Source organism: Manis javanica, chromosome 2 (assembly GCF_040802235.1).
Source record: "Manis javanica isolate MJ-LG chromosome 2, MJ_LKY, whole genome shotgun sequence".
NCBI lineage: Eukaryota > Metazoa > Chordata > Mammalia > Pholidota > Manidae > Manis > Manis javanica.
In genome coordinates this window covers 224,463,255-224,485,084 of record NC_133157.1, presented here as the reverse complement: position 1 = coordinate 224,485,084, position 21,830 = coordinate 224,463,255, and the positions used below count along the sequence as shown (strand labels likewise).

Below are 21,830 nucleotides of genomic sequence, written 5' to 3'. Positions count from 1 at the left end.
AATTTAAACTACAATGAGATATCACCTCACACCAGTCAGGATGGCCACCATCCAAAAGACAAAGAGCAACAATTGCTGGCGAGGCTGTGGAGAAAGGGGAACCCTCCTACACTGCTGGTGGGAATGCAAACTAGTTCAACCATTGTGGAAAGCAGTATGGAGGTTCCTCAAAAAACCAAAAATAGAAATACCATTTGACCCAGGAATTCCACTCCTAGGAATTTACCCTAAGAATGCAGCAGCCCAGTTTGAAAAAGACAGATGCACCCCTATGTTTATCGCTGCACTATTTACAATAGCCAAGATATGGAAGCAACCTAAGTGTCCATCAGTAGATGAATGGATAAAGAAGATGTGGTACATATACACAATGGAATATTATTCAGCCATGAGAAGAAAATAAATCCTACCATTTGCAACAACATGGATGGAGCTAAGAGGGTATTATGCTCAGTGAAATAAGCCAGGCGGAGAAAGACAAGCACCAAATGATTTCACTCATATGTGGAGTATAAGAACAAAGAAAAAAAACTGAAGGAACAAAACAGCAGCAGAACCACAGAACCCAAGAATGGACTAACAGTTACCAAAGGGAAAGGGACTGCGGAGGATGGGTGGGAAGGGAGGGATAAAGGGGAAAAAGGGGCATTACGATTAGCACACATAATGTCGGGATGGCCGGGACATGGGAAAGGCAGTATATACAGAGAAGACAAGTTATGATTCTATAGGAACTTGTCTATAGAAGACAAGTTATGATGGACAGTGACTGTAATGGGGTATGTGGGGGGGACTTGATAATAGGGGGAGTCTAGTAACCATAATGTTGCTCATGTAATTGTACATTAATAATAGCAAAATAAAAATAAGAGAAAAAGAAAAAGATTAGGAAGGATATAAAGTATTGGCATAATCCTATCAACTAACTCCATCTAATTTTCCCGATCCCTGTACCCACCCCAAATATACACTCTTTTCAAGTTATGAGGAACACTGAAGATAAATCATACGCTGAGGCATAAAGTAAGTCCCAGCAAGTTTCAAAAGACTCTTACAGAATATGCTCTTTAACAAGAAAGGGATTACATCAGCAATCAATGACAACAGCATCATCAAAAAAAAACAAAAAAACCCCTCTAAAAGTTAAAAATGGAACACATTTCTTTTTAAAGAAGAATCCACAAGAGAAATGAGAAAATATTTTAAACGGAATGAAAACTGACATGTATCAAAACTTACGGGCCATGGCCACAACAAGGGAGAGGAGCATTCTCAGGCTGAAACGGAAGGATTGGGGGGAAAAGAAAGGTTTGGAATTGATGATCTAGACTCAAAATGGGCAATAAGGAAAGAAAATAAGAAAGATAAGAAAAGAAAACAGGTGGGGGAGGGTGGACAGCAAATGAAAGAGAAAAATGAACAAAGTTGTTTCTGTGAAAAGATGAATATAATATTGACAAACCCCATCAAGGAATAAAGAAAAAATACAGGTTTAAAATACTAGGAATGAAACAGGGACTTTCACTGCAGGTCCGACAGACAAGACATGAGGAACGATTTCACCCCAGTAAACCCAACAGCTCAGATGATACGGACAGATTTCTTGAAAGATGCACACTATAAAACTGACATAATTAAGAAACAGAAAAATGTGAATAGCCTGCTATCTGATAAAGAAATTAAACTGTGTAATACACTTTCTGGGAAGAAAACTCTAGGCCCAAATGACTTCAATGACAAACTCAAACATTGAGAAAGAAGTCATACGAATCTCACGGTTTGCTTTTTCAGTATGTAGAGGAGGCAGGAACACCTCCCAGCTTACGAGGCTATAGAACCCGAATATTGAGACCCGACAGAAGAAAATTACAGACTAATGTCCCTCAGGAGCATAGATATAAAAATTCATAACAAAACACTAACAAATTAAATCCAGGAACACACAAAAATAATGTAGTATGACTACAGATGTAAAATAATATATCACAACTCTCAGAAATTCGAGCTAATTTAAGATTTTAAAAATCACGTTAATAGGAGGGCTAAAAAAGAAGAAAATAAAAATAAAAAACCACCTCAACAGACACAGAAAAAGCATATGACATAGTTCAATGCCCAGAGATGGGGGAATAATTCTCAGCAAATCAGATCACTCCCTCAGCCTGAGAAGAGGTCTCGATGAGGATCCCACAACTAATGCAGGATTGCACACGTGACAGGACGGACGCCCCGTCAGACTGGGAGCAAGGCCAGGACGCCTGCGCTCGCCATGGACAGTGGGCATTATTTATCCAGGACTTCGCGGCCACTGCCACAAGGCAAGTAAAAAATAAATAAATAAAATGCGTTGAGGACTGACAAGAAATAAAAACATCTTTATTGAAAAATAATGAAAAAAATTTTAACATCTTTACTGAGATATTCACATACCATAAAACTCACCCATTTAAAGCGTACAATTCAATGGTTTTATTGTATCACAGGATTGTGGTGATGGTTGCAAACTAAGTTAGAACATCTCCATCACTCCACAAGGAAATCCCACTCATTATAGGCCAGTCACACCCTCCTAGAAAATGAAATTGTAAAATGCAACTTACAATCAACATCAAAGAACACATAACATACATAAGAGTAAATAAAATGAAAGACCTCTGTGCCGAAAATTGTGAAATAACTGCTGAGAGAAATTAAAGTAGACCTAAATAATGGAGAATGTGCTGTTTATGGATGGGAAGATTCAACAGTGTTAATTTTCCCCAAATTTGCCTGTGGTTGCAAAGCAATCACAGTAACAAATTTCAAGGGGCTTTCTGCTGGAAACTGAGAATCAACTGATCTCTGCCCCCACCCCAAGGTATTTGGGTAAATCAGGGGGGGGAAGAGAAGCCTGATGTCATACCACAGACAAAAACTAATTCACGATGGGTCACAGACCTAAACACACAAGCCCAAACTGTAATTCTTCTTTAACAAAAATAATAAATAACATAAGAGTATCTTTGTAACCTTTAGGTAGGCAAAGATTTTGTGCAGAGCACACACAAGGTAATAACTACTTCAAAATTCAATCGATCGGACTGCTCATTATAAAATCATAAAATCCTGCTCATTAAAAGACAACATTAAGAAAGTGAAACTGCAAACCTCAGACTGGGTGAAAATACTCCCCACAGAGACAGGCACTTAGAATATTCTAAGAACTCCTACAAATCAGTACCAAAAAGACAACCGACCCCCCAAGGCAGGGAAAGGCCATCGGTGGCGCTCACTAGAGACGACACACAGACGGCAGCCGGTGACACATGGACAGAGTCACAGACACGAGCACCTGGAAAGGCACCGGGCCCCCTTTGAGGAGGGGACGACCAGGGTCACGACGAGGCACTCTCACACACCCACCAGAACAGCAAAGATCAAAAGACCGACCAAGTCAGACGCCCCAGGTGCCGACCAGGATGCGGGGCAGCCGGGCCTTCGCGCGGCTGTTGTGGGGGAAGACGGCGCAACTGTGCTGGAAAACAACTCGGCGGCTTCCTGTGCAGCGAACCCTACACCTGCTCTTTGACCCAACCATTTGCTCCTAGGTATTGATCTAAAAAAATGAAAATGCATGTCCACAAGAAAGACTTTAATAAGACTATTCACACCAGCGTTACCCATAATGGTAAAGACTAGACAGCCTGAGCATCTAACAGAGGATGAATGAATCATGAAATATTCATACTATAAAACATTCCTCAGCATTAAAAATAAGAAGCTATTAATACACACAATCAAACTAGTCAATCTCAAAAACATTATGCTGAGTCCAAGGAGCGGGAGAGGGCGCTGCATAACCCAGATCCGTGTGCAGGAAGCGAACTGAGGGTGACGCATCGGGGCCCTGACTAGGGGCTGGGGATCAACTGGAAGAGGGTGCGAGGGAACAGCCCAGGGCAACGGGCAGATGTATGTATTTGCCAAAGCTCCCTGAGTTGTATGCTTACAACTGTGCTGAGACAATGAAACACACTGAACACTTTTCAAAAAATAAATGCAAGGGATCTTCCTGGGGAAAAAAGTCAGAAAGACCTGAGAATCAAAGGGTCCAGAAGTTTAGAATACTGTGTTTGGGTTACCCACAGAAATCAATCAGGATCGAGAAAGGATGAGACCGAATACCTGTTAACTCTCCTTGGGCATTTCTCTGGCTTGATATCCAATTCATAATGATAAATATCAATTTTTGGAATGTCCATTTCAAAGAAGTTGGCCTGTAACTTGATTGTTCTCCCGGAGGTCCCGAAGTCGGGTCTGGGCGGAGGCTTGAAGGCATATCCTTGGATGGGTGGTGGAGGCGCAGGAGGCGTGAGCACTGGGAGAGCAAAGAGCACAGTTACAGGGGAGCAGCGGCTTCTCTACGGCTCGCGGCACCGCAAAGTGGGTGTCCCCCAGCCCCCAGCCTCGCCCCCTTCCTCCTCCTCCATTAGGGCCACACCGCACCACCTGAAACTCGCATCTGCCCTGCCCACAGCTGCCAGGCTCAAGGGCTCTGCCGGCCTGGCCCTCCTGCCACCCGGTGGCACATGACTCCGGGCCATGCCCTCCCTTTCAGACCATCCCCCCACCCCTTGCCTCCCTGCTCTGCCCAGAGCCCTGGACGCTGGGCTTCCTGCCTGGCCCCCCTGTCTTACAACAGGCTCACACAGGCCAACTGCCCCCGGGCTGGTGTCTCCGGGGAGGCCGAGGGCCACCCCCACGGCACCCTCCTTTTACCCTCTTTCCCCATGCATCCTCTCCTGTCCATCTCGCTTGGCCTTGGCCAGATCCCCATTTCCTCCTGCACATGTGACTGGGGGAGCTTCTAGTGGGGTCTTGTATCCAAACTTCTCTCACCCACCTTCCCCGCTCCAAGCCAGGAGTCTTGCCTCAGCCTGTCCAAATGCCTGCATGGCTCCCCAGCCACAGTGCCAACCCCTGGCACTCATGGTCCTGGTCTGGCCTCGGTCTTATCTTCTGCAGCTCCAGCCCCGCCCCAGGAGCCAGCCTCTGCACGGCATAGCCAGCACGTGGCCCCCTGCCCAGGAATCCCAGTGGGACTCATCTAAGCCTTACCTGTGTCTCCAACTCACTGTATTCAAGCACCCAGTATCAATCTGCTGGGCCCTCTGCTTCCCACTTGGACCTCAAGCAGCTTGAAGATCAGGACCTCTGTCTGCCCGAGGGTCTGAGACAGCCCTGGCGGGCAGCAAAGGCCCAGAAACATTCAACCAGCTTCCCTCCATTTACATTTGCAGAAGCTAAAGTTCAGACACGTGAAGGAAGAAGGCCAAAATCACTCAGAAAGTGTCCTCTACAACGGCCCACCGAAGTCCCGAAGGAGAGCTTTGCTACATCAAGAGTGGAGAAAGCCGAGCCTTCCCGGCACCGATGCTCACGTCCACACCATGCCACACGTCAGCCCCTATTTCAGGGCGTCTCGCAGCTGAGCTGGGTCAGCACAGGCATTCAACTACCCTGCACTTTCTCTGGCCCCCGGAAACCACCACCCACGCTCAACACCACCTTGTCTGCAACAGACCGAGACCACACTTCCACAGAGAGGGCAGCCACCTCACCCAGAGCCAATTCTGGACTTAAAATGCAGTTAACAACTCACTGGTCCCTGTGCTTGTCTTGCTACAAGAGACCAGACAGATGGGCAGTGAGTGCCATCAGCGAGAGAGACAGGGCCAAAGGGGGGGCTCACAGGTAACAAAGGGGCCAAAAGTCCAGGGGTGTCCCTCCCTCACTGCTGCGCAGACCATCCAGGTAATCAGACTGCTTCCCCCCACGCCACACATGGCAGAAACTTCATCCCAACTCAGATTTCAATGATTCTATTAGTAGAGTTCAAACTGTGGGTTTAGGAAAAAAACATTCTTTTTTTCAGAATTTAACAGAATTCTTTTAATTTTCTCTCAAATGTCTCAGTTTCCCAAAAAATGCTCATTAAAAAAAAAAAACATTCCATGTACTTCAATCCTTGCCATTCACTAGAAATAAAAGTATCAACTAGAAATAGCAGAAGCTGTTCTCACTGTATTTCTGACCTAGGAAAGCTCAGTCCTTGAATTACTTTTATTTTGTTTTCTTTCCATAAAAAGCAAACATCCTTTAGAGGTTACTGAGGTCTACCACCTGGAAACCTTCGGGTCTCTCGCTAAGCAACCACGACATTGCAGAAGGCACACTCACAGACTCACAGCACGCCCCCACTTCCAGCAAGCACCCCACCCCCGCCCCCTGTGCCTGGTAACGAGCCGGGGACCAGGACACAAAGTGGGCAGCGTGCCGCAGCAGCTCCGAGGCACTGCCCAGGGGAGTGCCTGAGCGCAGGTCGCAGGTGGACCAGGCGCGCTCACCTCTCCACACAGCAGGTCCCCACGGTGTTCCGCACTGCGGGCCCCAACCAAGCCAAGGGGTGGGCTCATCCCCTGAGATGGGCCAGCTCCTCCATGCTCAGCACTGGGGGGCCCCACCGTGGGGTCCCTGCTCTCGGCAGGACTTCATCCAGCAAGAGGAAGCATTCTAATGTAGAAACTAAGCTAAACCCCCAGAAGTCACGTCTGTGTCTGGGAAACACTGAGCCAGAGGCACAGAAATCTGGCCCCAGGTCAGCTTCAGGAACAGGAGAGCCGCCCACCCTGAAGGGTTTCCCAGCTTACAGCGTGCTCCCCCGTGTTCCCTGGCTGTGCCCCATGGTGCAGAGCAGAGCGCCTTTGAGAAGAAGGCCATCCAAGCCTCCGTCACAGCAACGCGCAGCCAACACACCACCGCCAAGGCAGGCTTCCCCCGCCCATCACCAGCATCAGCCGAGCCTTACTTAAATCTGTCCCCTGGCACAGATTAGGCCTCGGGCCTATTCTCAGCCCAAGCTGATTTCTCCTATCTCCCCAATACCTATTATTTCTACAATTTGCCACTGGAAACCAGGAAATTGTCCAGTTCAAGTTACTAACCTATATTACTAAAAACAATGGAAAAAATGCAATGGCAATATATTCATAAAATGCATAATTTCACAGATGTTTCTTCCTTGCTTCTAGCTTTTAATAATGAAAATACAGTTCATGGGGAGGCAGGTGGAATATAAAATCACCTATTATGGAACACAAACGCCAATGTAAAGCTGTGACAGTTTCCCAAGCAGAGGGAGTAGGAGAGGATGCACAGGGGTCGCCCTTCGGGACGGGCGACCTTGGACGAGAGCGGGGCCTCAGTCTTCGGAGACCCAGGTGCGCTTCCACAGGCCCCAAGGGCCCTGGGAGCAAAGTGCCCAGACAGGCAGGACTAAGGTCAGCAGGAGGGGCGTGTGAGGAGAGGACGCAATGCCGCCCCAGGATGGCAGCTCCTGGCCAGACGGGTAGCCGAGGTGCCCAGGTGGGACCCGATGCTGTCAGAGGCCGCGGGAGGACAGGAACGGCACCCATGGGTGGCCGACCGTTGGCCCCAGTGTTCCCTGAGGGCTAGCCTCCCAGGGCTCTCCCACGGCCATTTCCCTTGGGTGCTGTGTGGGCACTGAGGGCGTCATGGCACCAGCGGGGCAGGGACAGGCAGAGGCATGAGGCCTGTGCCCAGAGCGCAGCTCCCTGGCCACCCCTTCACATGGCCCATGCGGTGCTGTCCCCGTCCTCTGAACGAACTTGCCAGAGGGCAGTGGGGGGACTGCCCACACCCCCCATTCAGCTTCACGTCCCAGCTGCTGCCCTGCTAGCCCCCGGGCCACCAGTCGTCCCCCTTCAAGGCTCTCCTGCATGTTTCCATCCTCACAAAGAAGTGCAGGTTCTAGCTTCGTGACAACTGTCCCCAGACACCACGGCTGCTGCCCACAACTTTGTGCTGCGGGTACAGCCACGTTTCCTTCAGGCGGCCATCCAAGCAGCCCTCTTTGGAGCGGCTCTCCCACTGTTCCTGCACCTGTCAGCCCTGCCCTGCGCTGGCAGGCAAACCCTCAGGAAGGGGAGGCAAGTCCTCGTCCTGCATCCAGAGACCCTTGATTGTCCCAGCTATGCCAAGGGGAAGTGGCCTGTCCGGGCAGTGGCCAGCCCAGCCCTTAGCACTCCACAACTCCCCCTTCCGTGTGGCATCCCAGCGAGCGCGTGCTGAGGGCAGGCCCTCCTGAGCCCAGAATCCCAGTGCCGGGCTCACACAGGCACCAGGAGTGTGCTGAGAGTTCAGCACATGTGTCTAAGAATCCCACCTCAGCCACACCTCAGTCACTGACAGAGACACACGCAGTGAATGAGTGATCGCCTTCCCGTGTGAGTAACTGGGCCACAGTGGCCAGACAGTGCTGGCGTCCTTACAAGACGCCATGGGGGTGAGCTCATTACACTGTCCACAAGGCTGCTGAAGGGCAGCACTCGGCCTCCTGGAGAAAGCCACCCCCGGGGTCTGGCTTGTCCCTGACTTTTCAGGGGAGTCTCAGAGCATGGCTATGTGACACCAGCCCCCGTGCACCACCTCCGGGCAGCCCCTCACCCGTAAAAAGGGATGGGGCCCCTCACCAGAGTGGCAGCCTCGTCCCAGCCCTCCCCCTAGGGAAGGGGTGGGGACAAGGGGAGAGCCGACACACAGGACAAGAGGCTGGGGTGACCAGAGAAGGAAGGGCTTGCCAGGGGTGTCCACGGGTATGGGATGCCCTAGGCGGGGCGCTGCAGCAACTGGGCCCATGCAGCCCTGCGTGATGGCCAACAGCCCACAGCGGCGCTGAGAGCTTTCCCTAGGGACGTTTGCTGACATCCACTGCCCCTTCGGGCTGGCGGGGGGAACACAGGGAACGGAGAACCTGAGGCCGCGAGGTCCCAGGCACGGCCCCAGGGAGCAGTCTGAGGGGTGCGGGGAGTCCCCCGGCTTGGGCCGCCCAGGGTACTCCCAGCAGGGAGAACAAGGCCAGCGGGAGCCTGGAAGGGCCGCAGCCCCCGGCCTCACAGCCCATCAGCAAAGTGGCTGGGGAAACACCTGCTGGCACCTGGCAGGTGCAGGGCATGGTAACAGAGGCCGGCCCCACTGGCAGGGCCCCCACGGCAGAGGCGACAGCACGTGCAGCGCTGAAACCCTCCAGGAGAAGCAAGTCTGGCTCCTTTCTCGAAAATCCTGCCCATCTCTTCTCCCCTTGCAGGAGGACCAGAGACCTGAGGGCTCACGGGTGGGGCCGCCCTGGGCGCCCTGCTCCTCAGCTGCCTTCTTCCCCGGACTGCAAACCACAGAGCACTTTCTAAGTGGCACCTGAGGGGGAGTCGAGGCACCTTGTTTCTCCACCTCTGCTGGGGGACACAGCCTGGGTGACTAGTTTCCTTCAGGTATTTATTTTCTCTGGTTATCAAAACATACACTTATTACAGAAGATGTAGAAAAATACAAACAAAATTAAAATCACCTGAATGCCACCACTCAGAGATAATCCCAGTAAGAACATCAGTCCTTTTCCACCCACGTGATCCATGGACGTGTGCAGATCCGTGCAGAGTCCTTCATCACCATTACATCACACATGGACACATGGTCCCAAACGCTCCGCCAGCGCCTACACTGCGTGCCAGGTCAGCTCCTGCGGACGCCACATCTGTGGTCACCAAATTTTCAGCCGGGAGAGGGCACAAACGGGATTAGGGCAAGGGTCCTGAGCCCCAACTCCTGGCCTCAAAATGTATACAGCACCTCCCAGTCCCCACTGAGCCCCACCCATCACAGAGCCAGAGGACACCCACAGCCCCTGTTCTGGCCTCCTCCTCCCCGCCACCCTCCCTGTCAGGCCATCGGCAGGCCGACGGTTCAAGGCTCGGCTGAGGGACCTGCCCCTCCTGACGCCCCACAGAGCAAACCGGGCTTTGGGATGCCCTGGGCTCCATCGACCACCCACTGGGTCTCAAGTCACCTGCCCAGTGTCCGGGTGGCCACACGTGCACCCTTCCAGGGTAGGGTCTGCTGCACACCTGTGTGTCACCCTGAGTGCCAAGCCAGGGGCTCTCCCCACGCCCGCAGTAGAGCCCGAGGCCAGGCCCCGCCCCTCTGCAGCCTCGCTCCAGCCCCACCTTCACGCAGCCTCACAGCCCTCCAGAGCTCTGGGGCTTTCCTCTCTTTCCAGGTCCTGGCCCCCCTGCAGACATGGTGCGTTGAGGCCACCACTCCCTTGGGATGAAAGCCACACACGAAACAGAGCTTTGGGCTCACGGCATCACCACCGGGATGGCACCCACTGGCCGCCCCGCCCTCCACCCGGGCAACCCACCTGGCTTCTGAGGGCACAAGTGCAGCCACCGTGTCCCAGGACTAGTCTGGACCAGGCTGAGTGCCCTGGCCCACCACCTGGAGACCAGAGACACCCAGCAGGGTGGGTGTCGGGGAGGCATTACCCGGGCTGGGGGCTCAGCCCCAGATCCACATGGAGAACTCAGAGGGCCTGGGGTGACATGCAGCGCCCCCCTCCAGCAAGGCAGGGCCAGCTGACCACAGCAGCATCGGCGACGCCTGGACACACAGAGAACACGGGGCTCTCACGTCACAGGACAGCTGTGAAACTCGAAACCACAACATTCATCAGACCTGCTCCCAAGCCTATTACTAAATGTGATAAAGGACTTATCTGATACTTTGTCATGCATTTGTTATTTTGATAAGTGCACTGCAATGTGACCAAATTTTTTGTCATCCTCTGTATTTGTTCCATGACTTGAAAAACACTGTCTGGAAAGGACTCCATCTCTACGGCTCACAGGACTGACAAAGGGCTCATGACCCAAACACCTGAGAACAGTCTGCTCTAAGGGCACAGAGTGGCCTCATCTCTAAGCAGAAAAGATGGTGTCTCAGAAACCTCCCTGGTCTCTGTGGTGGCAGGAGGGCAGGCAAGTCTGATGTGCTCCCAAGGCAGGGCCCTGCAGGCAGCACCACGCCCCATAGGCCCACCATGGGGCTTTTAGTCTCCATGGCTGCCCAACACAGACGCGTGTGAGCTCACAATTTACTGGCTGCCATGACAACCGGCTCTCCAGGCTCACCACAGGCCGCCTACCATGCAGGGGCTCAGAGTTTGAGAATCAGAAATCACACAGCCTGCAAAGGCCTGACAGCACAGCCTTGCGCACAGAACTGAGGCTGATTCGCTCCCAGGGCCAGACCTGCACATGGTCTCGGGACCTCCCGGCTCCACGCATCCACCTAAGGCCAGCAGAATGGGCCACAGGAGGAGGGGCCGCCACCAGGCAGGCGATCTGGTGACCAGAGAGGGAAGCAAGCTTTCCTGGGAGAAGCAAGCACACAAACCATATTGTCCAGAGATGCTCTCTATTTCTGCCATTTTCTAAATCTCTAAGAACAGCGAACTGAATCTTCAAAAGGCGGAGTAACAAACACATCAGGCCAGGCACCCAGTTTGGAGTCTAACAGGTAGACGGTAACCCCCTGGGGTCTCGGCCACCACGGGCACACCTCCGGCCTTTACTGCGGCTTCCACTGCCTGTCTGCTGGGCGACAAGCAGAGGCAGGCGGTCTTGGTACGAGCTTATACCTTCAGGCCAAAAGCAGCACCCTGACCACAGACGTGTAGTAAATCACAGAATGTGGAGCCGGAAGTCACCTTGGTAACCAAGGGGAGAAACTCACCCTCCCTGTTCCCCGTCCCCAACCTGCTCTGAGTCATTTTCCTCCTGAGCCGGAGGCGGGGACCAACGGCAGTGAGGCAGGGCTGGGGGTTCGGTGGAGGGGCAGGAGGTACAATGAAAACACCAAGAGGCCGGCACCAAGGCTTCCTGTCACCACCCCCGGCCCCACGCCCAGACACTGCTCCTTACACCACATCTTACTGTGACTTATATGACCTTCAAGAGCAAAAACATCTGTGTGACTGTTCACTCCTGGGTGACTTAAGTGTTCCTTAAGAAAAAACTAAATCAGAGAGTCATTAAACAAATAGCCTGGCTCTTCAATCAAGCAGCTTTGGTCACTGGCAAATGCCGCCAATGGTCCAGGCTCTGTATTAACTGGCTGTTCTGCTGCCACCTGATTTGGTGGCCAGCTGGCTGTGAGCGCAGCCTGCCAGCACCCATGTCTCAGTGGCCAGGGATGTTTAAGGTTCGCCACCAAATACCATGAGGCCATTGCTGAGCTCCTTCCAGAACCTCAAAGTGAGCGTCAGCATTCACAGCCATGCACACTCTATTTTCCTTTCAGAATTCTGTTTTCATTATATTGGGCATCAGCCAGAAACTACAAAGGTTAAAGGAAGTGATGAAAATAGCTGGGGACCTTCCAGCCCTTCCATGCTACACCCCAGGCCATGCCAGGCAGAGACAGTCACTCCTTTCTGCTTCTGGACATCCCTGTGAGGTGGAAATGGAGGCTTTGGGGTCGAGTGACTTGTCGGGGTCCCTTGGCTTGGCAGGGCCTGCTTCCACCACAGGCTAGGGGTGGACAGAGTCTGGTGGCTCAGGGGGCACAGAGCAGTCAGCTGACGCTGTCAGGCCCACACGCTCCCGACCCGGCACATGTGGTTGCCACTCAGCCAGTGCACCTGTTGCCCACACAGGCCACCCAGGCTGTCTCATCTGCTCGATACAGCGGCCCTTTTGGTGAGATGAACGGACGCCTTCTCAGAATGAAGCGCCAGCAGTGCAGACAGGGACATCCACCCCTGTCAGCTGGAGGTGAAACAGAGCGACGACAGGCTATCCACAGGCCCAGCGACCAGCCAGCCGTCAGCTGAGAGACCTGGCCTAACCCAGCCTGAGGGCCCATCAGATGCCACCGATGCAGGAACACTGGCTGCCCGTCAGCCTGGGCTTCACGGCCGAGAGGAGCCAGGACAGAGCGTGGTCTGTAGGACCAGCACCTCCTGAACCTCCGTAGACTCACCTCAGAGCCAGCGTGGGGGCTCCCCAGGCTCCTGGGCGCACAAGAAAGCAAAATGTGACGGGATAGGGGAGAAAAGGGGCCCCGTGCCCTCGGGGGTCCCGGGCAGGGGCCAGCAGGTGCGCACAGTCACGACTGAGGAGCGACTCCACCACCCGCACACTCTGGACCCAGCAGTGCCTGTGCTGAGGGCGGGGTGGGGGTGAGCTGGTGCCGCAGGGTGTTTCCGGGTGATCAACGCCCGCCCAGAGCCGTGGGCCACCGAGGAGAGCGCGAGAGCCCCCGCCCTGTTGCGGGGGTCAGCCCCGGCAGAAGCCAGCCCCCAGCCACAGCCTCAGGGTCCCGGGTCCCAGCCAGAGGTGACAACGCCCTCCCTGTGTCCTGCAGGAGTGGGGACAGAGGACACAGCTACAGCACCCAGCCCGGGGCAGCGGGGGGCCCCACCCACACCCTAGTGTGCGGCTGTCACTGGCTCCTCATGCCCTTGGGCAGTGTGGGCCAGTGTCCCCAACTAAGGGGACGAAGCCGGGAGACAGGAGAGCCCAGAGGAAAGCCTGAGGAGGCTCCCCGGGCGGGCGGGGGCCGGGCAGGGAGGCAGCCGGCGGGGGCGTCACAGACCTTTCTCGGGAAATGTGTCATCTGCGCGCGGGCCACCGTTCCTGTAAGTCTTTCATTTCTTCCTCTTGATAAAAATTCTCTGGGAAATTCCAGCCTGTCAGCCTGGTTCTTCACAACACTCCGAGAAGGGGCCCCGGAGGGCAGCCTGAACAGGGGCGGTCACTCGGGCAGGGACGGATGTCAGGGCCCACGCGGAGGCAGGAGCCTGGCACGGCGGGCAGGGAACACGGGCTGCCTGGGGATCGCTACTAGAATGCCTCACTCAGCTTCTGTGGTTGAATGAGTAACATTCTAAAAATACTTTAACCTCATTTTAGTGCGCGACAGAGCATGCACACGAGGAGTCTGTGACACATACGTGCAGTTTAGGATTAGTTATAAAACAAACATCCAACAGCCCCACGCCAGTGACTAACTGCATATTTCTCTCTTTTCCTTGCAAACTCAAAGAACTGCATCTACAATGGGCTTTTTAATGGGCTTCTGTGGTTCAACTTGAAACTCCAACCATCATTTCAAACTCCCTCTCTTTGAGAAATGGCCCAAAAAACCACCCCTGTGGTCTATAAAAAGAGAGCTATTTTCCTGTAAAAATTGCTTTAATAAAATTTCCCTTATTAGTTAAAATGTCCCCTCTGACCCACCATCTGTCTTTACTTGACAGTATTAGAGATACTACAGTAAATACAAGGAGAAATTAAATACTTGGAAAGTGTGAAGTGCCTCCTGCTGAAACGCTCCGTCAGTAGCTGACGTGCACCCCACTGCTGCTGGGCCTCCCACCACAGACGCATGGTTCTCAGAGCAGAAAGTCCAGCCATACCATGCAAGCCCTTCACAGAGGTTCCGTAAAGGCAGGAAAACTATCATGTGCGTTTCCCTCCTATTCTCTGCGGTGCTGACCAGATACAGGTCTGTGCTTATTCTGAGTCTCTCATTAGTAACTGCCTCTCCTCTGGAATGTGGGCGTCCTGAGGGCAGGGACTGTGTCTGCTCTTGTAGAACTGTTGAATGAATGATGGGCAAACGGATGAAGACATAGCTTGGTGCCATGCTCGCTCACAGTAGGAACACCAGTGCAGATTTAATGCTCAGTGCCCGGTTTTAGGGCAAGACCAAGAGGCATCTACATGAAGACCACGACTCCATCTTTTGCTAGCAGTCTGAACATTTCAGCGCGAGACACTGGCATCTATCAAGTATCTGCTACATTCCAGGCACAGGACTCCAGGCACCTTCTTCTCACTGACTCTCACCCACCGCCTCGGGACAGGACTGTCTTCATTTCACACAAGGACCTGGGGGCCCACGGAGGGTGCTGCCCTGGGCAGACCACAGTGCTAAGGTTTGGACTGCAACTGCCTGACACCGAAGCAGTTTACAATGGGGCCCTTACCGATGCCGTTTGCCCATCCATCCACCCTCCAGGACAGAAGGGTTCACAGGGCGTCTCTCACACTTCACCAGGTCTGTTCCTCCAAAGAACCTAATCCTTTTTATTACGCAGCACATACAAGAGTCTAACGTGCCATCCTCTGCTCCCCCAACCCTGTTAGGTAGAAAGTTCAGAGAACTCTCTTCAGTGGTCCTCTACAGTGGCCGGCTCATCCTAGTTGCCTAGCACATATCTCAACGCCAGTAGAAAATGCATAAATTCCCTCTCAGTATGTGTATTGTTATTTTTAGCTCCAATAATAATGCAGAAAGTAACAGCCACAACTGGTGGACCAGGCACAGCGCCAAACCTTCACGCGTGTCGTCTCGTTGAGTCCTTACGCCGGGGAAGGCAGAGACGCGCGGGCAGGGAGCTGAGGGGTCCAGAGGTGAAGAACAAGCAAAGCCAGAGCTCGGGCACCAGTCCTGCCATCAGCACATGGGCTTCGCCGCCAGGCCACGCTGCCCCGAGTCCTTCCAAGACTGCAGGTACATTTCAGCCAAACAAATTAAAAAAGATGTGTGGACTAGCTGCACAGTGATCTAGCCTCACCATACCCACTCAGCCAGCACTGTGGCACACAGTCACAGCGGCCACGTACTGCAGCCTGACTGTGCGCCCAGCCCTGCAGGTGCTCCACAGGCACCCTCTCCCCACCCGACGTACTCCCTGAGCACCTACCCAGCCCCTCTTCCCACGGAGCGCACCTGGGACAGTTCAGGGAGGGCTCGGGGCATCCCAGTCAGGGGACGGAGAGAAAGAACAGCTGGGCCCCTTTCAGAACGTCTGAGGGAAAGCACCAAGGGGAGCCCCCTCACATCTCACTTCAAAGTGAAGTCCAAGTGGGCACAAACTGTAAACAGGTACTTTTAATGAAGAGAAAACAGCCAAAGAAGCACTTTAAAATTTAAGCTTTTCTAATTTTGCAGTGGGAACAGAGCACACTCTTTCTTAGACCCAAAAAGCAGATGTGACAAGAGACAAATATGACTACATAAGAATTTTTAAACTGTTCTTAACTGCTCAATAAATTCAAAAAATTTTGTGACATAAACTCACAAATCTGGAAACCTAGATATATAGTTTTATAAATTAATAAGAATCAAAACCAAAAGGAAAAGGAAAATGAATGGATAGTGTATATAGGAAACACTAATAGGCAACAAAAAAAATATGCTCAGCCTGTAGTCAAAGAAACAGAATTAAAATGATAAATTTTGCATTTATAATCTGGCATGTATAAGAGCTTGGAAAAAAGTCACTCTTATCCACACTATGTGGTTTTGACGGTATGTTTCAGAAATCTTTTAGAATCATGTGCCTTTGGTCTGGTGACTCAACATCCAGGCGTTTATCCTAAAATACTCAGATACCCACATGTAAGAACGTCCACTTAGGGCATAACAATAATGCAGACAATTGGGTAAATGCCCATCAGTAGAGAGCTGGTTAAATAATCACTACAGTAACTTACTGACACCACCATCTACAACTATAATGTGGGAAGATGTTGGGGGGGTGGGTCTGAACTCCGGTCTGACGCAATACCATTCACTGTGTGTGTCTATGAAGATCTGGCGTAAGAAAGAGAAACTTAGGGAAGGATTATAAAGCAGAGTGTTAACCGCGGTGATTCCCAGCAGTCACTCTACAACCGGTGCTTCTGCTCTTCTGTATGCCTCTAATTTTGTAGGTAGGCATATATTATCTATTATTAGAAAAGTAATAAAGCTGTGATTTTTAAAAGCTTATAAGGGTAACTAGGAACAAATTCTGGGAAAAGGATGAATCGGTATTCGATATATGGTTCTATTCTTCTCTGTTTGACATTTTCCAAAGTTACCTAAAACCTAAGATATAAGACCATGGTACCTCATTTGAAGGATGTCCAGAGAGGTTTAAAAACCTGCCCGATTCAAGATTTGAGACAGGCCTGTTATGACTCCCGGGCACCTTTTACAGATGAACAAGGTGAGATTTGTAGGGGAAGCGCCTCACTCACGGCCCCACGACTACAAAAAGAGGGAGTGGTCAGCTGTGAGCACCGCACCCCAGGGGAGACGTGTCATCAGACGCAAGACAGGCGAAGCAGCGGTCTTGCAATGGCTGTCACGCTGCAACCACAGGCCGTCCGGAGCATCTCCTGGTGCCAGCAGTGCCTGGGCACCTGCTCAAGGGCACCCACCCAGCCAGGGCAGGATGCCAACCCAGGTACCCTTGCCCCAAAACTCATCATGCTCTCTCGCCAGCAAATACGCCATTTGAAACACAGGATTAAGGTTCCAGTTTGGGTTTTACATCCCAGATAAAGGGAGCTCATACTGGAATTTTGTAAAAGAAAAACCTTAGATGATCTGTTTCCGCTCATTTATAAACATGCCCCATGGCACCATGGGAACCTGCTTCTTTGCTCAGCTGTCCGACTCAGGGTGGGGATCCCCCAGCCCCCTGCAGGTCACAGGGTTGAATCATTTTGTGACACGGCAAGAAAAGCACCCACTATGTACACCCTTTGGGGCTCACGGGGGAGCCCCAGGGCACCAGCGCAGGGGTGGCATCTGACACGCAGCCCCCCAGTACAGCAGGCGCAGTGACTACCACACTCAGGCAGCTACCAGCGGTCCATCTTTTTAATGGAAAAGAAAACGCGGTATGGAGAGCACGTCTCACCTACTAAGGGCAAGTGCTGCTTGGCCAACTTCCGTTTGTGCCACACCGGTGCGCAGCCCAGCATGGACTGCATGCCCTGGGAATGAACTTCTCGTTGTGAGGAGCGGTGTCACAAGGCTGGCGGCCACTGCCTGGCTTCCCGAGCCAGGGCCCTTTCCATGGGAACCAATTCCTGACTTCAAGCCTTAATTTCAGTAATGGACTAAGAATAAATTTGCATTCAGATTTCTCTAGCCAGTGTAAGCCTATTGAAATCCAGTCTCTCAGTAGTGGCTTGTGAGGCCTGATGAATTTTAAGAGAAGCAGAATTAGAAAGAAAAAACGCCATCAGGAATGAAAAGCCACGACTTTCATTCCATCCCCCACAGCTAACGGGGGAAGTCTCGGGCTCTGTCGGTCTGGAAAAGACCAGGGAGGCCGTGAAACCCACCAGCGCGGCCCCTCCTAACACATGCGGGGTGCGCAGACCGAGGCAGTGGCCATCTGCCCAACCAGGCAATGGACAGGTGACCCCGGCGCCCAGGCATCAGGGCACCACCCCCACCCAGTTTTCCCTGTGGTTCCATACAGAAGAGAAGACGCGGAAGATGGAACGAGAGCCAACAGCACAGAGGGCAAAGGTCTCCAGCAAGAAGCTCAGTCCCCAGGGCGGGAAAGGGAGGGACGCACACAAGCATCTCCACGACCCTTACCAGAGAAGAGGCCGGGCCTGCGCTGGAGGGACAGCACCTGGGCTCTGGCCACACACGTGGGAGCCACCACACCAGGAAGAACCAGTTTAGACCAAGGCAGAGGGACACACAGGTTCGGGTTCAGTTGCCTGTGGTGTGGCCTTCCAAAGGCCAGGCCCCTGATCAGAGGGGGAAACCACGGCGGGAGGCCCAACACTGCTCGAATCTTCACCTGATGTGGTCACATCTCCTCCTGTCTGACCTAATATCCTTTCTGTAATTTCACCCAGGACAACCCCCAGCCCTGCCCCCAGGCCCTGCCAGGCCTCAAGTGCAGCTAGCTGCTCTAGGAGAGGCCTTCGGTCCCCATGCGAACAGCCCCCGGTGCGGGAGAGCCGTATGTCGCTGGCTCTGAGCTACAGCAGGTCTGCAGCTGCCCTCCCACCAGCCCCCAGCCCTGCCCAGGCAGCGCCCCCAACCAATCTGTGACCTGCTCCCCTGAAAACGAGCTACAGGGACACCATCTCTCCTGGAAATCCCGCAGTACCTAGGGACACACAGAGCCCCTGCCACCTTCTGGCAGGACAGCCTTGCAGACGCTGGCAGGCTCAGGAGACCCTCCTCAGGGCACCTGCTCCACCTCTCTGCTTTTGCTCAGTCTGAGACTAGAGAAATGCAGCAGTCATGCGCCACATTCTCCAGTTTGCGTCCCTTCGTGATGTTTCTATCTGACTATGGATGCTTCCGATGTCAGAGTCTGTTCTACCTGGATATCAGTAGTTTGTAGGCTGAGATATGTACCTCCCCAGAGATCTAGAGGCTGACTAACGTTACTGTCCCAGCACCTTAAGGTCTGGCTGGTCCTGGGTGCTCAGTGAGCAGCTGCTGAAACTGAACTGATTCAGCATCCGAAACAGAGTTCCATGGTCCCACTGATGAGTCAGCATCTAAGAGATGTCTCCTGAACACCTACCAGGTGAGCGGTGCACTGGACTCCTTGTCTTAACCCATACTCAGAATTTATGAAGTGGTCTATCCCTGACCCCATTTTCTTGATGGTATGGGATGAAATTAATCTTTGGGTCACACAGTTAGAAGGTAAACCAGACTTCCGGGTTCTGAGGCTCAGTATCTTCTGTGACGATGAAGATCCAGGGGACGCGGGCGCACAGAGGCAGGGCCGGCTGTGGGCGGCACACAGGCCCTGAGAACCTATGGCTGCAGGTTCCTACACTCACAGGAATTTTAATATACACTGCCTGTAAGGTCCAGGCATCTCCCTGAGATATTTAGCACATACACAAAGTGGTCTTAGCACTTAAAAACCATTTCACAGCTGTTCCTTCAAACTAGGTAGGTGGTTACGTACAGATGTGCCTAGTGTTGGTTTCTTTTTACTTGTCTGAAAGTCAAGACCCTCATGATTTAAGCAACACAGACACACACAATAGACAGAGAGACGCCCCTGGCAACTTTGGAGAGAAGGAACTTCTGACTTAAAAAGGACCTCCTAAAAATCTCTCCCCCACTAACCAAGTATTTCTTTTGAGGTCAGAACCAAAGAATGACACCTGCTATCACCAGTTCAACAGACTGCAGTGAGCGCACTGACAAAGAAGGAAAACAGCAACACTGGAAATGAAGACACAGCCCTGGCCCGTGCAGGTGACACGGCCACCTAAGTAAAATTAAGGCAGAATCCACAGACGCAGTCAACGCCAGCGAATCCACCAAGCCTGCGGAAAGCAAGACCCTGGACGTGCCTATGTGAGAGACTGCTAATAAGGAAAATTAGTTTTACATAGATGCCATTTACAAACACTAAAACTATAAGGCACAGAGGACAAGTGCTAGGTCTGCGTGGAAGATATTTCAATTAGCCTCGTGTGACAATGGCCTCTGCCATTGGCCTCCTGTGATAACATCGCCCTTCGGAGCCTGCAGCATAGCCTAAGTCAGCATCGCAGGTTTCAGGAACCACAGTATGTGCATGTGTTCAGAAAAAACAGAAAACCAGATTCTGGGCTATTTCATGTTAGAGTTCCACGAGCAGGTGCCACATGCATATTTATTCATAATATCCCTATAGACGAGGCTGTTCCCTAGAAACACCTTCCAGTTATTATGCTCTAGATGTCAGGTGCCTGGCACGGCTGGGACCTCACAGTTTCTGTAGCACTTACAACACCTCTGCTAGGTGGGGGCTGTCACCGTTCTGCAGAAGGCTGAGGCTGACACAGGTGGAGTTTTGTGGCCGGTGGCAGAGCCAGGGCTTCCACTCTGGGGTCCCAGATTCCAAAGTCCAGAGACTCTTCCCCTCAAGGTCACACCACACCAGTGAGTCAAGATGGCAGGACATCTGGGAAGGTGAGGAGTTGCAGCTACTATGGCCCGGGGTGACGTGGAGCTGACAGTGCTCCCACAGGAGAGTGCCACCTGCACATTGCCATGACAGAAGACGGCATTTGGAGGCCGCCTCCAACAGCACAGGCCGTCATGAGACTCTGGGTCTAACATGAAGCCGGTCCTAACCGAGTGCTTGGAAGGATGATACAGTGGCAATTTTAAAGCAGCCCAAATCCTCTAACACCGGACGTAGGGTACATGACCCCTTCGCTTGAGTCTGCGCAGGCTTGTGATGGCCTTAACCAGCGGTGCGGGGCAGAAATGGGAAATGGTGCCCCCTTGTGAGGCTGGCTCAGGAGAGACCATGCAGCTTCCGTCCCCACTCTGGAAACATCCGCCCTCCGAACACCTCCTGGGGACACGTTTCCTCGGAGAACCCAGCCGAAGCGACACAGAGAGGCTGTGTGTGGGTGCTCTGGCCAAGAGTCCCAGCTGAGGCCAGCCTTCGAGGTGACCTGGCCCAGGCACCAGGCATGTGAGTGGAGAAGCCTGTAAATAGCTCCACGCCTAAGCTACTCCACAGCCTGCCGCTGATGGAGCCGATGCACCGTGCCCTCTGTGCCCTGTCCGAATCCGACCCCAGGATCCAAGGGCATAATGAAGCAGCTGTTCTATATGCCACTCAGTGTGGAGGGGTTTCCCACAGCAATGGCTACACAGAACAAATGCCATTTCTTTTACACTGCCTCCCCAACCAGACCTTTTGGTCCAGGTACCGTTCCCCACACAAGATCCCCCAGTTCAATCCAGATGTCCAAGTGCTGCCCAGCCCCGTGCTGATATACAGGATCTTACACATGTGTCTTAAAGACGTGGAGGCAGTTCAGTGGGGAGGCCTTTGTCAATCATGGTCCCATGCAAGGCAAGGGAGAACAGACTTGGCTGAAAGTTTAGTCTTGAGGGGCCAACAGCAGAGACAGCCTGATGCTTGCTGGAAGGGGCTGCCGCTGCAAAGCCACTAGGTCCTGGAAGAAACAGGCCTCCCGATGCCTGAGGGTCCACAGGAATGGACATCTATACTCTTCAGGGCAGAAGAAGATAAGAAGTCAGTGAGCTCAGAAAGCGGTCCCCCTTGGATCCAGGACCAATGCAATGCTGGCCTGAACCTGAGCCCCGCTGTGTGCTCCAGCCGCCTGCACCTCCCACACCCGCTGGAA

General features: G+C 52.6%; 1 protein-coding gene across 13 annotated transcripts in view; it reads right to left on the bottom strand.

Moving 5' to 3' along the window:
- AGO2 (argonaute RISC catalytic component 2) overlaps positions 1-21,830 on the bottom strand; it is a 113,353-nt gene that overhangs the window by 60,959 nt on the left and 30,564 nt on the right. For 7 of the 13 annotated variants that reach the window (XM_073230293.1, XM_073230294.1, XM_073230288.1 and 4 more), the window contains one exon: positions 4,165-4,357. The exons of 2 other annotated variants lie outside the window; for them this stretch is intronic. In XM_073230293.1, the coding sequence (XP_073086394.1) occupies positions 4,165-4,241 (77 nt within the window). In that variant the 5' untranslated portion in view covers positions 4,242-4,357. Of the gene's footprint in view, positions 1-2,442; positions 2,570-4,164; positions 4,358-5,097; positions 5,119-13,491; positions 13,728-21,830 lie in introns of those variants that run through there. 4 more of the 13 variants (XM_073230297.1, XM_073230300.1, XM_073230291.1 and 1 more) reach the window with 3 other exon arrangements.